General features: G+C 45.3%; 1 protein-coding gene across 1 annotated transcript in view; it reads right to left on the reverse strand.

Annotated features, from left to right (window-relative positions):
- The window catches only part of ABCA13 (ATP binding cassette subfamily A member 13), a 393,578-nt gene extending 378,734 nt beyond the window's left edge, over window positions 1-14,844 (reverse strand). Inside the window, exon 1 of the mRNA XM_042248365.1 lies at window positions 14,776-14,844. Within this exon, the coding sequence (XP_042104299.1) occupies window positions 14,776-14,844 (69 nt within the window). The remainder of the gene's footprint in view (window positions 1-14,775) is intronic.
- Between the last annotated feature and the right edge of the window lie 1,624 nt (window positions 14,845-16,468).

Below are 16,468 nucleotides of genomic sequence, written 5' to 3' on the forward strand. Positions count from 1 at the left end.
ATCATAGCTTTGACTAGACGGACCTTTGTTGGCAAAGTAATGTGTCTGTTTTTTAATATGCTGTCTAGGTTGGTCATAACTTTTCTTCCAAGGAGCAAGTATCTTTTAATTTCATGACTGCAGTCATTTTGGAGCCCAAGAAAAGTAAGTCTCTCATTGTTTCCTCATCTATTTCCCATGAAGTGATGTGACCTGATGCCATGATCTTAGTTTTCTGAATGCTGAGTTTTAAGCCAACTTTTTCACTCTCCTCTTTCACTTTCATCAAGAGGCTCTTTAGTTCTCCAATTTCTACCATAAGGGTGGTGTCATCTGCATATCTGAGGCTACTGATATTTCTCCCAGCAATCTTGATTCCAGCTTGTGCTTCATCCAGCCCGCCATTTCTCATGATGTAATCTGCCTATAAGTTAAATAAGCAGGGTGACAATATACAGCCTTGATGTACTCCTTTTCCTATTTGGAACCAGTCTGTTGTTCCATGTCCAGTTCTAACTGTTGTTCTTGACCTTCATACAGGTTTCTCAGGCAGCAGGTAAGTTGGTCTGCTATTCGCATCTCTTTAAGAATTTTCCAGTTTATTGTGATCTACACAGTCAAAGGCTTTGGCATAGTCAATAAAGCAGAAGTAGATGTTTTTCTGGAACTCTCTTGCTTTTTCAATGACCCAACAGATGTTGGCAATTTGATCTCTGGTTCCTCTGCCTTTTCTAAATCCAACTTGAACATCTGGACATTCAGGGTTCACGTACTGTTGAAGTCTGGCTTGGAGAATTGAGCATTACTTTGCTAGCATGTGAGATGAGTACAGGTGTGCAGTAGTTTGAGCATTCTTTGGCATTGCCTTTCTTTGGGATTGGAATGAAAACTGACATTTTCCAGTCCTGTGGCCACTGCTGAGTTTTCCAAATTTGCTGGCATATTGAGTGCAGCACTTTCACAGTATCATCTTTTAGGATTTGAAATAGTTCAACCGGAATTCCATCACCTCCACTAGTTTTGTTTGTAGTGATGCTTCCTAAGGCGCACTTGATTTTGCATTCTAGGATGTCTGGCTCTAGGTCACACCTATGAAAATATCCACAGAGGAGGAAAGATACCTACCTGGCCTCAAACATGTCCTCAAAATATCCAGTGCTAGATAGTGATGCATCAAAATTTACAAAGTTCTAAGAGAAAGAAAGTGTGATAATCATATGATACGTAGCCAAAATGATCCTTAAATAAAAACCAACATACATACATTCACAACCATAAAAGAACACAGATAATTTTTTATTTTTAATTAGAATATAATTGCTTTACAATATTGTGTTGGCGTCTGCCATACAACAACATGAATCAGCCATAAGTATACATGTATCCCCTCCCTCTCGAACCTCCTCCCCACCCCTACCCTATCCCACTCCTCTAGGTTATCACAGAGTTCCACACTGAGTTCTCTGTGTTATACAGCAACTTTCCACTAGCTACCTGCTTTACAAATGGTACCGTATATGTTCAACGCTACTCTCAATTTCTCCCACCCTCCCCTTTCCCCGCTGTATCCAGGTCTGTTCTCTATGTCTGCCTCTCTGTTCCTGCCCTGCAAACAGGCTCATCATACCATTTTTCTCGATTCCATACATACGCGTTAATATAAGGTATTTGTTTTTCTCTTTCTGACTTACTTCACTCTGTACAACAGGCTCTAGGTTCATCCACCTCACTAGAACTGACTCAAACATGGTAAAAGAACACAGATAATTATTAACCATGAACCCTGAGGAGATAAAAAGGCTTAGCAATGAAATCCAGCTGAAATGAAAATGGGACCAAATTAAAAATCCAGTATCACTTTGCTTCAAATATTATGCTGACCAGAACAATAAGGCAACACCTGCTGAAAAAAAAAAATAATCGTTTTATTGTATTGCTGATCTTACAGAAATGAGAGAGTAAAAAGAAATCTCCAAAGACCTGGAAAGAGGAACTGACCAAAAAATATTAATTAAAAAGAAATAAGAAGTCATGAGTTGAATCTTTAAGACTGAATCACAAAGGAACAAGTTCCCTCAAGGGGACTGGAGAGAAAGCAGGTGAGGCAATATTTAAACAACTAATGGCTGAGAATTTTCCAGAACATATGCAATACACAGATTTCACTGATAAAGGAAATAGAACACATATCAGGAAACAGAAATCCACATTAATAACTTCAAATACAGAAGTCAAAGAGATAATCTCAGCAGCAGTTCACATAATAACAACACATGACCTCAAAGGAATATGAGACTTACCAAAAACTCACTAAAAGCAGGAAACCAGAAGACAATTAAATATCTTTAGATCCCTTGGAGAAATGTGGTTGATCTAGAATTGCGTACCCAGAAAACTCATCTCTCAAAAATGAGGGTAAAAGTTTCAGATAACCAGAAACCAGTTTAGTCAACATAAGGATATAGAACAGATGAAAGCAGAGATGAAAAAGATACAGTTAGGTAAATAATACATGAACTACAGTAATATCAAACAAGAGACTTGAAGACACAGAGCATTATTATACACAGAGAGGATCACTACATAATAAAAGGTGTTACAATAGGAAGCTATAAAATGCTATGCATTTATATGCTTAACAAATGTAGTTCAATATATATAAAGTAACAATTGACAGAAATACAGGGACTGAATCCAGGCCACAGCAAGGAAAGCGCAGACTCCTGACCACTAGACCACCAAGGAAACTCCCTATATTGGACTAGTTTTAACCTATAATAAAAGATTCAACATAAGACTTACTTTTTGAAAAGGTATTACACTTGTTTTCCAAAGGTGTGTTCAAGACTGCTTATAATAGCATTATTTGTGAATGGGAAAAATTGGAGGAAGTCATGCAGGAAAAAGAGAAAGAATAGGAGGATGGATCAATAAAATACTGGTGCACTAGAGCTGTAAAACAAGTGAATGGATTCCTTCATTAGGCAGCGCGTACAGCGCATAAGGGCTGGGGAAGCAGCAGAGAACACACAGGACCAGAATCCTCGCCCGGAAGGAAGGCGTGAGTGCCTCTGAAAGCGTGTGGAGCCCAGCCTCCAGTCCCACAAGGAGGCAACGCTGCAGACACCGCTGTAAAGAGCACCAGGCCCTCCTCCAACCGTTTGTTGTCCTCACCCTGAGTGCTCGAGTGCTCATTCACCCATCACTTTATCCTCCCAACATCAGCGAGGTGGGAAACACGGCATGGTTTCACACACTGGGGACCACGGAGAAAAGTCTTTTCCCTGCAGCCCCTGCACCTGTTTGTGACGGAAGCTGAATCTGGAGACTGAGCCTCATGCCTGCAAATTAAATATGCTAACTTTCCATCTCACTTGAACAAAATAGCTTACTGACTGAGTTTAAACCCCTTTTTAAAACCTCCAAGTTGCGCTGGGTAGCATGAGGATTTCATTACAGCTGAAAACCACAAAGAATAAAACACTTGGGGACAAAAAGCAAAATTGTAAACAAATGAAGAAGGAAAGAGGGTCCTTGGAGGGAGGAACAGGTCACGAGATCTCAGGGATCTCACTGGCTGAGAAGAGGAAAACAGCCTAAAAAGGTTCAAATATCGAGGAAGCTGAAGTCCCACCTATAATTAGGCTGCCTCCCTTCTCCTTGGAAACAAAGGGCTTTACAATAAGCATGAAATTCTATTGTGTCTCTTTGGAGTGCTCAGGTTTCTGGATGCCAGGCACTCAGGAAAGGAGACTTTCCCAGAAGTATTATAAGGTCCCTGCTATAAAACACTGCAAGAGAAGTGGGTTCAGACAAAGAATAAGCCAAAGTCCAATGGCAACCATCAGCTGAGCTGGTCCAAGTCCACCACTGCTCAGAGCCATGGCTTCCGACAGTCCCTTCTTCAGAGTGTAAATTTCCCGCCCAAGAGGATCTTTTGCAAACCTTTAAGTTGGTTATGGAGTTAGTTTGGTACTGAAGGGGAGAAACAAGTACACCCTCTCTTTCCTTGATTTTTTGAGCTTTATATTGAAAAACAATTGCTTTTCTTTCAAACCCATACATTAAACATTCATTTAAATGCACATAGCTGATTCACTTTGCTGTACAGCAGAAACTAATGCATTATTATAAAGCAACTATACACCAAGAAAGACTAATTTAAATTTTTTTTAATTAAATAAACATTCATTAGACACTTCCTTCTTTTCAGCACTGGTGGGGAGAGTTCGGGGTGAGTCATAAAAATGAACAAGAAATAAATTCTTCCCTCAAGGACTCGAAGGAAACAAGCAAACAGGTCACCCAAGTTAAAGGGAACACTGTTAGGAGACACACACTGGTGCATCCTTTCCAGAAATCAGGTGAATTATTTGTTTCAAAGCAGTAGATGTGCAGAGTTTTTGAAACAAAAATTCCAATTGAATGGATGCTTCTAAGGAGACAATTGGAAAAATACCTACCCCAAAAAAGTGATTTTGATATTGTTTCCTGCCACAGCTAAGTCGTACAGAAGGCTACAGCCAGAAGGAGGCAAAGGTTACAGGCGAGAAAAAAGGCAAAGGGGAGCACATCCAGGGATTGACTGCTCCAGCCACAGGGACACAGATGGCCAAGATCACCACAAGGCACAGGAGCGGAGGGCTGAGACCACCCTCTCCCCGCAAGCACCCGCTCACACCGAACACAATTCTGATCCAAATTTAACTGGCATCATTTTTAACTCAAAAATGATGCTAAAATATAATTGGTGAGCATATATGGCTGGAAGAAGCACAAGCTGGAATCAAGATTGCCAGGAGAAATGTCAATAACCTCAGATATGCAGATGACACCACCCTTACGGCAGAAAGTGAAGAGGAACTAAAAGCCTCTTGATGAAAGTGAAAGAGGAGACTGAAAAAGTTGGCTTAAAGCTCAACATTCAGAAAACTAAGACCATGGCATCTGGTCCCATCACTTCATGGGAAATAGATGGGGAAACAGTGGAAACAGTGTCAGAATTTGTTTGGGGGGGCTCTAAAATCAATGCAGATGGTGACTGCAGTCATGAAATTAAAAGATGCTTACTCCTTGGAAGAAAAGTTATGACCAACCTAGATAGCATATTGAAAAGCAGAGACATTACTTTGCCAACAAAGGTCCATCTAGTCAAGGGTATGGTTTTTCCAGTGGTCATGTATGGATGTGAAAGTTGGACTGTGAAGAAAGCAGAGCGCCAAAGAATTGATGCTTTTGAACTGTGGTGTTGGAGAAGACTCTTGGGAGTCCCTTGAATTGCAAGGAGATCCAACCAGTCCATTCTGAAGGAGATCAGCCCTGGGATTTCTTTGGAAGGAATGATGCTAAAGCTGAAACTCCAGTACTTTGGCCACCTCATGCGAAGAGTTGACTCACTGGAAAAGACTCTGACACTGGGAGGGATTGGGGGCAGGAGGAGAAGGGGACGACCCAGGATGAGATGGCTGGATGGCATCACTGACTTGATGGATGTGAATCTGAGTGAATTCCAGGAGTTGGTGATGGACAGGGAGGCCTGGCATGCTGCGATTCATGGGGTTGCAAAGAGTCGGACATGACTGAGCGACTGAACTGAACTGACCTGATACATGCTCCAAAAGCAAAGATGAGCTGTGAAAGATTATAATCCTACAAAAACAGTATAATAGAACATACTGAAGTATACGTGCGTGAGTCAGCTGCTCAGTTGTATCAACTCTTTGTGACCCCACAGACTATGGCCTGCCAGGCTCCTCTGTCCATGGGATTTCCCAGGAAAGAATGCTGGAGGGGGTCGCCATTTCCCCCCTCCAGGGGACCTTCCTGTCTCAGGGATCAAATCCGAGCCTCCTGTGTGTCCTGTACTTCAGGCAGATTCTTTACCTGCAAAGCCATCAGGGAAACCCATATTAAAGTATACTACTAATACTAAATCGCTTCAGTCGTGTCCGACTCTGTGTGACCCCATAGACAGCAGCCCACCCGGCTCCCTCTTCCCTGGGATTCTCCAGGCAGGAACACTAGAGTGGGTTGCCATTTCCTTCTCCAGTGCATAAAAGTGAAAAGTGAAAGTGAAGTCGCTCAGTCGGGTCCGACTCCTAGCGACCCCATTGACTGCAGCCTACCAGGCTCCTCCATCCATGGGATTTTCCAGGCAAGAGTACTGGAGTGGGGTGCCATCGCCTTCTCCCATATAGGTACTTTTTAGAAAATGAAACTGGTGCAAGAACAGATATGCATGGAAAGTTCATGAAACAGCATAGGAAGTCCAAAATAGACTCGACTATGTTTCAAAACATGTCACAACAGAACCTTTTTGGTTCAGGGAGGCAAGGAAACATTCAACCATACTGTTAGGCCACCTGAACTTGGACTCTGTCACAAAGATAAACTAAAGTCTTATACAGTGCTCAGATGTGCACTCTGAGTAGACAGAAGTCTAGAACAGTACATTCAATAGTAGAAAAACTAGAAGGCAGTAGGAGAATGCTGGTCAAACCTAAGGATGAATGGAGTATGAAATTCCTGCAGTTTAGGAATTACAAAAGACTTCAAAGAGAAAGAGAGACAAGACACACAAATTCAATCTGAACAGTAACAAAAAAAGAACAACAAGCTGTAGACACTGGTAATACATGTAGCGAGGTCTTAATAACCAATGAGCAAAAGAAATCGCCAAGCCTCTAATTATGAAATTGGAAGAGAGACTTCCCTGGTGGTCCAGTGGCTCTTAGCCATGGTCTTACTCTCAGTGCTGGGGGCCCAGGTTCAATCCCCGGTCAGGGAACTAATCCCACATGCCATGAGTAAGATCCACACACTGCAACTAAAGATCTTGTGCGCCGCAACTAAGACCCAGCGCAGCAAAATAAAATAAATAAAAAATTTTAAAAGAAACTGGAAGAGAATGGGCAGTTTGTATGCAACTGTATGTGTGTGTGTGTGTGTGTGTGCGTGTGTGTGTGTGTGTGTATAAAACACTCCTTCTTACACTAACCCTCAAGGTAGACTATTGAATAAGCCTTACTGTGCGCACATAGACGACACACACACTCTAACAGCTGGAGAACAACAGGGCCGTGAGACAGAACCTGGACACACCACTGGCATCACAGGACTTGACATCCCTTCTGGGGAGAAGCCACCGATGGGTAGCACAAACCCTTGAGACGGATGCTAATTTGAGTTCCCTTTGGCTTATCTTGCTATTTTGGATTTGTTCTAAGACTTACTTTTTCAGCAGGCTGGGAACGAGGGAGCCACCTCTGGAGGGGAGCTCAGGCCCTGTGTGTCTGTGTCTGGGACACCACACCAGCTGTGAGACTGACAGATTATAAGGCTGCACTAGAGACAGGGCCCTCGAGCAGCTCCCCATGGAGATGGCCAAACCATCCCCAGCAAGAATTTCCTAATCCTTGTTGTTTGTAGCGTCTTGTCCTATTCAGCTATATGGGTGCAACTCAGCTGGCTCTGGAACTCAGCTGCTCTGCTGCTGCTGCTGCTAAGTCAGTTCAGTCATGTCCGACTCTGTGCAGCCCTATAGACAGCAGCCCACCAGGCTCCTCTGTCTCTGGGATTCTCCAGGCAAGAGTACTGGAGTGGGTTGTCATTTCCTTCTCTAGCTCTGCTGCTGCTGCTGCTAAGTTGCTTCAGTCATGTCCGACTCTGTGCGACCCCATAGACACAGCAGCCCACCAGGCTCTGCTATCCCTGGGATTCTCCAGGCAAGAACACTGGAGTGGGTTGCCATTTCCATCTCCAATGCACGAAAGTGAAAAGTGAAAATGAAGTTGCTCAGTCGTGTCCGACTCCTTGTGACTCCATGGACTGCAGCCCACCAGGTTCCTCTGTCCATGGGATTTTCCAGGCAAGAGTACTAGAGTGGGTTAGCCCTCAACAAATAAACCTTGCACATGTTATGTGAAGGCTGTTCACTGGAGGAACTCGGGAGGAAACCCTGGGGGCCCCAGCAGTGAGGCTCCAGACCCAGGCAGTGAAATGGGACCTGCCAGGCAGGCTGTGGCGAAACCAGGCAAGTCCGGATCCTGATCTAAAGAAGGTGATGTTCGGAGGCCACTGGGCGGGCAGCACGACCCAGACCCAGGCTAGAGGAGACAAGCAGAGGAGGGACTCTGGGCTCACAGGTCCACCTGCTTTCACAGCACAACTCTGCTTTCACTCCCCGTTTTGCTGCTATGGCAGCCCCTTGCCCCACACTCGGCTGGGATTCTGTAAGTCTGAGACAAAGCTCAAGATGAGATGCAAGCACTCTGCCTCCGCTTCCCTCCAACCGGCCCTAAGGAACAATTCTTTTCCACATTGGCAGTGGGAGAGACTAGGGTATCCAGGTCAGACTCTTGCCAGGAGCTTCAGCTTCAAACCAGTCCTTGCTGGTGAGCACACCCCAGGACCAGGGCGCATGGGTGTGACTGATGGCAGCAGCGGGTGGGCAGGAAGGAAAGGTCCCCAGCAGGTGAGAGCCAAGGGCCGAGGAGATGCATGTAGAGTGGAGAGCACAGAGCTGACCTCAGAGCGAGGCCCTGCAAAGTGGCCCCTGGATCCTCGGCTGGAAAAGGCGCTCTTCAGGCTAGAAGGCTCCCCAGGAGGCAGCCTCAGCTCCAAGACAATTGCATCAATCAAGCCCCAAGGTCCTCTGCCTCTGTCTCTGCAGTTATTGTTACCAGGAGGTCAGGTTTGTTGGTTTGGTTTTTTTTTCAGTCTTTCTAATCATTGCAAAATCCAGGCCTATGCAGGCTAAAGAAAACAACTAAAAAACCAGGGAAACTCCAGGATTTCCATCAAATAAGAAGGCGCTTGTTCTGTGATTTTCGGTTGATTTTTCTCCCCACAGAAGCTAACCCACCATCCCAGAAACAATCCTCCCCTTGAAGATCCTGTCATTCTCCCTCCCATATGAAAGAAAGTAAAAGTGTCGGTCACTCAGTGATGTCCAACTCTTTGCGACCCCATGGGACTGTAGCCCACGAGGCTCCTCTGTCCAGGGAATTCTCCAGACAAAAATACCAGAGTGGGTTGCCATTTCCTTCTCCAGGGGATCTTCCCAACCCGTGGATCCAACCCACGTCTCTCATGGCAGGCAGGCAGCTTCTTTATATCTCTAGCACCACCTGGAAAGCCCCTCCCTCCAATATGCTGGTAATCATTTCAGCAAAAGAGCAAAGCAAAGAGATGTGTTTTTTCACCCTGACAATCAAATTGAAAAAGGAGAAACTGGATGCCTTGCTTTTGAAATCCTGTCAGTTTCCCATACCTTAAAAAGACTGGATATTCTTACATTCTTAAACTCAGGCAGTGACGCAGGACAACAGGAACACTTCCAGCCAAAGAAAACCCTGACTAAGAGGCTTCTTTTGCAAGCACTCCTGAAGCACCCTTCAAAAATCACCTTTTGTTCTATTGTTTATTTAATCACCAGTGCTTTGAAAGACCGCAAGGGAGGAAAACCGAGCTCCAGCCAGAGACTTAGAAGCAAATTAAGATAAATCAGAATGAAAGAAAGGGCTCTGCTGAGATCCTGATTCTGACCGGAGGGCAAAGCAAACAAACCCAAGCAGCCTAGTTTGGGGCTGCCCCACACTCTGCAAGGATGCCTGCTTTTCCATACTCCCTTGTTTCCTAGATCAGTGCTCTGAGTAAACTGAAAACACAGGCAAATGACCTTTGCTGACCTTCCCTGACTGGGTTTGTTTCCTCCTAGGGCAACCAGGCAACCGGGCCAACCCTGAGGACCCCACAGAGGTACACAGAGGCAACGCCCAGTACAAAGATGGTCAGCTTTGTCTCTTTAGATGGACAGGATTCTTCTGAATGGTTTTCCAGTTTTAATAACAAGGAGATCAAACCAGTCAATCCTAAAGGAAATCAACCCTGAATATTCATCGGAAGGACTGGTGCTGAAGCTGAGGCTCCAATACTTTGGTCACTTGATGCAAAGAGTCTATTCATTGGAAAAGACCTTGATGCTAGGAAAGATTGAGGGCAGGTGGAGAAGGGGGCAACAGAGGAGATGATTGGATGGTATCACAGACTCAATGGACATGGTTTGAGCAAATTCCAGGAGATAGTGAAGGGACAGGGAAGCTTGTGTTCATGGGGTTGCAGAGTCAGACACAACTTAGCAACTGAACAACAGCAGTACAAAACCAGCAAACATCAACCTCTAAGACTTACGTGCTTTTCCAAAAGAAATAAGAGCTTCTTTACTTCCTAGGGCTTGATGTCTATAATTTTTCACAGTTCTAGAAAAATACAGAAATTACGGCCAGCATGTTGTTACCCAGTGACTCAGCTGGTAAAGAATCCACCTGCAATGCAGGAGACCTGGGTTCAATCTCTGGTTGGGAAGATCCCCTGAAGAAAAGAACGGCTACCCACCCCAGTGCTCTGGCCTGGAGAATGCCATGGACTGTACAGTCCATAGGGTCACAGAATCAGACATGACTGAGTGACTTTCAATTCACTTCACATGTTTCCCAAAGGAAATTATTCTTTAACACCATGTTAGGCTTTTAGCACCTGAAATCTCAAAGAAATATGAGGGATGTGTTCTGTAAAGAAAACACAGACACATGTACACAAAAGTCCTCAGGTTTCAGGGAATTAGAGCTGAGATGGAGTTTGCGCTTTACATGTTAAAGAGAAGTGGGATCCGGGTGGCGTTTTAAGGACCAGGCCCTAAGGCACAGGTAGACAAAAGCCCAGATGGAAGGTAGAGAGACTCCAGATGCAGCCTGGAGTGTGTGGTCTTCCTGGGGGTTTCTAGAGGGAGGCTTGAAGCTTGAACTTGCCCCCGCTTCGTGTATCAGGGGCTTCCTGTAGCCAAGCCAGAGGAGGAGCCCTGGTGACGACACCATAATTCTGTACAAGAGGTGTGCATTTTACCACACAGGTGGTCCTTTACGGCAAGAAGACAGCCCTTGACGTGCGGGCGTGGGTCTGGAGGTGTGTCGACAGGCGGAAGTGTGTTGTTGGTGAAATGGTAACCAGGAGAATGTGATTCCTTCCGCCAGCTCCCTTCAACCCACAGCTGGGACTGGACTACGGATTTACAGGATGAAGGCGTCTTCGCAATGAACCACACTCTAAGCCCCCTCTGTTAGCCGAGTCTCCAGCTAAAGTTCACCAAAGCCCAAAGCTTGCATTACCCTTCCTTCCGGAGTCAGGAGTTAGAGGCTGGTCTGGCTGGGGATGGAGTTGGCGAGGGTGAGGGGAGTCACAGGAGGTGAGCAGCAGGGCAGAAAGTGCAGAGCACAGCAGGCAAGCTCAACCCAGAGCCGGTCACCACTCCACGAGCCACGGGCTGCCTGGAGGAACGAAGCCATCTCTGGTGAGCAAGCACCGCTCAGCCTCTCCTTAATAAAGCACGGAAAAACCTCAAGACTGCAGAGCTGGGAGACATCCAAGCGGTAGACACTTGGCTTACGTTATTTTATCTGGTTCTTGTTATTAAATTATTAAAATGAGACTAGACGGACAGATCGACTTACAGACAAAGATATAAAAATGAATACATAAATTCAGGTGGAAAAGCATGGCTCTCGGCCAGGGAATATTTGTCAGTGTTGAAAAGCTTTCTTAGAAGTGTCCCACCTGATCTCCCCTGGGGCCACCACCAACTGCCATTAACCTGTCCAAATGCAGGTGTCCTACATCTGAACCAGAAACCTGCTCCAGGAAATTCCTTCAAGAGCAATGAGTCAGCATGAGACACATGAAGTTACCAAGAAGGTAACTTCAGGCACCAAGAAGTTATTCTCACTGGTACCCTGGGAGGAATGTTCACACCCAACACGAGGGTACAGTTGGATAAATTATGCCAACTGTAAAAACTACTATCCAACTGATAAACTACTGTCCAATAAAACCATTAAATATGAAGACTAAGCAGCAGCTTTTAAGATATTGTGATTCAATGTTAAGTGAAAAAAAAAGCTAGCATTTTAACCACATAAAAATATTGTATAACACCTACCAAATGACAAGACCACAAAAGTAGCAGACGCATTTGGATAATGGAATTTTAGGGGATTTTTTAACTTTTCCTTATTGTTATGGTGCTGTTTGTGTAATAACATTCAAGAGAAAAAGTAAGTCATTTAAAGCAGTTATAAAAATGTGCTTGCACTAAAACCAACTTCTTCCAAGAACAGTAGCATTTCAAAAATCTATAAAACTAAGAATTAATATAAGTGTGATGTGTCCTATTCATTCATTCCATACTATTCCTACTATTTTTCTCTGTTTGAAATGTCACTAATAAAAGGTTTCTTAAAGGAACTATAATAATAAAATTAATAAAAATGAAGGGCTTTTTAAAGTAAATATAAAAAGAAACATGCTCCTCTCAGCGGTATACTCACCTTACATGCAGTGCTCAATTTTATTTACTAAGGAAACATTTATTTGAGGCCATGTAGTCACTCGGTCGGATTGGCTACCCCCCACCCTGTTTCTGCCAACACCCCATCTTCACAGTCAGGAAGCTGCTGTGAACAAAGAATCTACAGATGACCATTGGAGACCAGGAGGAAGCTGTGAAAAGTAGGTCAAAGACATTCGCCCAGAGGGGCCCTGGCCTCAATCTGTGCAAGGCCATCGCGTGAGACGTGAACTCCTCCTTGCCTGTGGTCCCCAGGGCTCCATTCCAACCCGCTCATGCGGCAGGAGCCACAAGTTGCCCTTGGATCTGTCTCCTCTCTCCCTCCTCTGGGTCACCTCCCACCCCCCACCCCCACCGGATGTCTGAGACCCCCACCTATACCATCTCTGAAACTGGCCAAATAAGCAAACAGGTCTCACTCCTATGCCAGGTACTGCTGCGAACACGTGACACGCACTGACTCTAATCCTTCGCTCTCCTTTACAGGGAGGAAATCTGCCTCCACGAGCGAAGGAGTGAGGGCAAGGTGGGACGTGTTCTCAGCACCAAGCCCCAGGGTCAGCAATACTCCTTTGCTGTTACACGCAGCGCTGCAGTGCATGGCTGTGTGCGAACAGCTCTTCCCATTTGTGCAGGGACACATGCAGAATATTTCCCCAAAGGCTGGTTCATTACACACGCGCTTGAAAACCCCACCACTTTCTCTGTCCTAACCTGTAGCTCCATGAGAGCAGGAGCATGTAGCTCCATGAACCTTTAGCAGGTTCAGCAGGCATCTATTATTAGCACACAGCAGAGATGCAATAAATATTATATTCTTCTTTCACTTACTCAATAAATAGTGACTGAACACCTGAATTGTTCCAAGCACTGTTCTGGGTGCTGGGGAATATGTTGGTGAATAAATCAGAAAAAACTCTCAGCTCTAAAGGACCTGACAATCTAATGTGAGTTCCAGAGCAAATGAACCAATCAGTAAATTCATGATGTGTTATGAGGTGATAAATACTAAGAAAAATAAGGCAAAGAATGATGGGATACAGGAGCTACCATTGAAATGAGTGGTCCACAGACCAATAAATGCATAAAATATTTCTGATGGGGATATTTATTTCAGCAGCATTCAGTCGTGAAAATATTTAAACAATTCAAGGGTCTGATAATGAAGGAGAGACAGGCCTGCCCTACTGAGCTGTTCTGAGGTTTAAATCAGTTGACAAAAAACAGAAAGTGTGGAGCCTGAGAATCTAACTTCTACCCACAACATTCTTTCAGAGGAAAATAGGCTTCATTCCCCCAAACCAACTAAATGTCAATAAAATCTGCTTTTCATAAATTGAAAACCACTTTCGTAGACACCAGTGCACTGACAATCCATCAAGAGCAAAGTCTGACTTGTTAGTTTCTGACCTTCAAAATTCTGCACAAATTTCCAACTGAAATCATTTTCATCCTGAAGATCTTTGCATGAGAAAGCAAGCATCTTTTTAAAACATTTTTTACATTATTTTGAGGAAGCAAGAATATTTTGCAGATGAGCATTTAGCAAAATGAAATTCAATGTCAGTTGTTGAATTTCTTCCAAAAGAAGAATTGGTCAGCATACACACACACACACACACACACACACACACACACACACTCCATACGCTAAGTGTGGACCTTAAAATCAGAAATGATGCAAATATTACTGCCGGTCTACCTCTATGGAAATGACATTTCCAATTGTTCTTTTTAATCTTGTAGCATTAGGAATAAAGCATAGTGTAATAATAGGAATTATTATATTAAAGCATAGGAATAAAGCCAAGTGTAATAATAAGCCATTGATTCTACTTCATTAAAACACACCTGTGCAGGATATTTATGTAGCATCAGCACAAATTTGGTTTGAACAAGTCCAGTCTTCTTAGGAGAGCCTTGCTATGCAATTTGGATGCAGCTCCCAAGACATGTGAATTAACACTAAACATACAACATCAAAGAATAATAGAATGGTTGCTTCTTGCCAATTCTGGCTACCTAGGCTGTGTAGCCTCCTGGTTTGCAGTCCATACCTGTGATGTTCTGTTTATGCATTAAAAGGATGTAATGCCCTGTAAAGGATGTAATGCAGATCTGCAGTTCAATTTTTACCACAGATGCTCAAAATACCAAGTACAGTTCAAATTCTCTTTAAAAAAAAAAAAGTTTTTCTAAATTAGCAGTTTTCTGACCCAATGCTGCAGATGGTCAGGAAGGCTCAGCTTTTGTTAATAATACTTTAGGCCCGGGGGGGTAGGTTCTGGATTTCAATTATCCGGTGTCCCCAGTTGCCTAAGTGAGCCAGACCAGCCCCTTGCCCCCACCTCACCAACCTCTACGACCCCGGAACCCTGCGGACACGCAGCACTCACCGGGTGCCTGACCCTGCACAACCAATTCTTCCAGACCAGGGCCCAGAACTGGCGACCCGCCCGCCCCATGCCTGCCCTCCAGGGCGCTCAGGACTCCGGCCCCAAGCACCCGGCTTATATTGGCCTCCTGGGCGAGGCCGGTTCGGATTAGTCAATTCGAACAAAAGTGAGTGCTGGAAAACAACCTGCAGGCAACTGAACAAGGCGGCATCGAATGTCCTCCTGCTCTGCCTGCGTTGAGAAATCTTACCTTCTCACTCAGTCCAGCGGCGGGGAGAGTGGGGCTACAGAGGCAGCCTCCAGGCCCTGTAGGCACGCGCACTTCCAAGGACACACGCAGCTCCGGAGTGCGCGGCCAGGAGCAATGCTCACATTAGCGCTGCCCACTTTGCCCTTGATGTTAACCGGATGGAGTTACCCCTGCCCGCCCCTGAAACCCCCGCTATCACACCAATCCACAACAGGCTCCATTTCGGACGCCCGGTGGTAGATCATCAGTGGGAAAGAGATGGGAGGACAGAGGGGAGCAGTGTTGGTCTCGGGGGAAGGAAAGAAGATGCTTCAAGTTCTGCTGCGCTGTCACCACCCCCCCCCTTAATCCACGTGTTTCATCTGTTTTCCCCTCAAAAGCCCAGGGGGCTTGGCTGACCTCTCCTGGTTCTGTGAGTAAACCCCCTATGCTCTCCCATCTGTAATTTATCGCTGCCCCTGGAGAAAAGCAACTGACAGAGCTCTGGGCACGCCGTGGAGAGCAGTGAGAACCAGCAAGCTGCCGGCTCCTCTGAGCGCGGCTGATTTCCCCACACCTTTAGCTTCCTAACCAGTTGGAGATTTCAGCTGGGCAGCAGTTGCTCCATCCTCCTAGTGGCCAAGGCTCCTGGGTTCCTGTGGACTCGGTGTTGTGGTCAGGAGGATGTCAGGCAACCACATTCCTGTGGTCTTCCATTTCATAAAGCCATTTTCTCAAGCTACCAATGCTCTATCAGTGGGCTTTGCAACAGCAAAGGGCACAGGCTTCAGCAGAGTCAATTATCCTACAAACCTATTTTTTAAAAGAACGTCATTTTAAAATGGTATTAAGGTTCTGGGTTTCCAACGCAGGCGGTGCAAGTTCCACCCCTGGTTGCGGACTGAGATTTCACATTGCTGTGCAGGAGACCAATACATAGGTAAAAATTTAAATATTCTTTTATTTGTTGGGCTTCCCAGGTGGCGCTAGTGGTAAAGAGGAGACTCAGGTTTGATCCCTGGGTCGGGAGATCTCCTGGAGGAGGGAATGGCACCCTGCTCCAGTATTCTTGTCTGGAGAATTCCATGGACAGAGGAGCCTGGCGGGCCGCAGTGCATGGGGTTGCAAAGAGTCAGACACGAGTGAGGGTCTGAGCACTTCTCTTATTTGTAACCCAGGTTGAAGCACCAAATTGAAGGTCATGGGGGTGGAGGGGAAGCGCACAGTCCTGCCTGATGCTCCAGCCATGGGTGGCCTCCACTCCTCCCTAAAACCCTACCCTTTTGCAGACAACACTTCACATCCCAGGGGACCGTCATTCTTCTTAAAAATCCGGTGTACAGAAAAGCCCCCAAGCATGGAGTTTCCCCCATTTCATCTCATAGCAGCCAGTGCTCTGCTCACTTGCCCGTGGCTTCACTCATCCTCTGGAACCATGCCATGAGCGTGGCATTCAGGTCCCAA

Source organism: Ovis aries, chromosome 4 (genome assembly GCF_016772045.2).
Source record: "Ovis aries strain OAR_USU_Benz2616 breed Rambouillet chromosome 4, ARS-UI_Ramb_v3.0, whole genome shotgun sequence".
Classification (NCBI taxonomy): domain Eukaryota; kingdom Metazoa; phylum Chordata; class Mammalia; order Artiodactyla; family Bovidae; genus Ovis; species Ovis aries.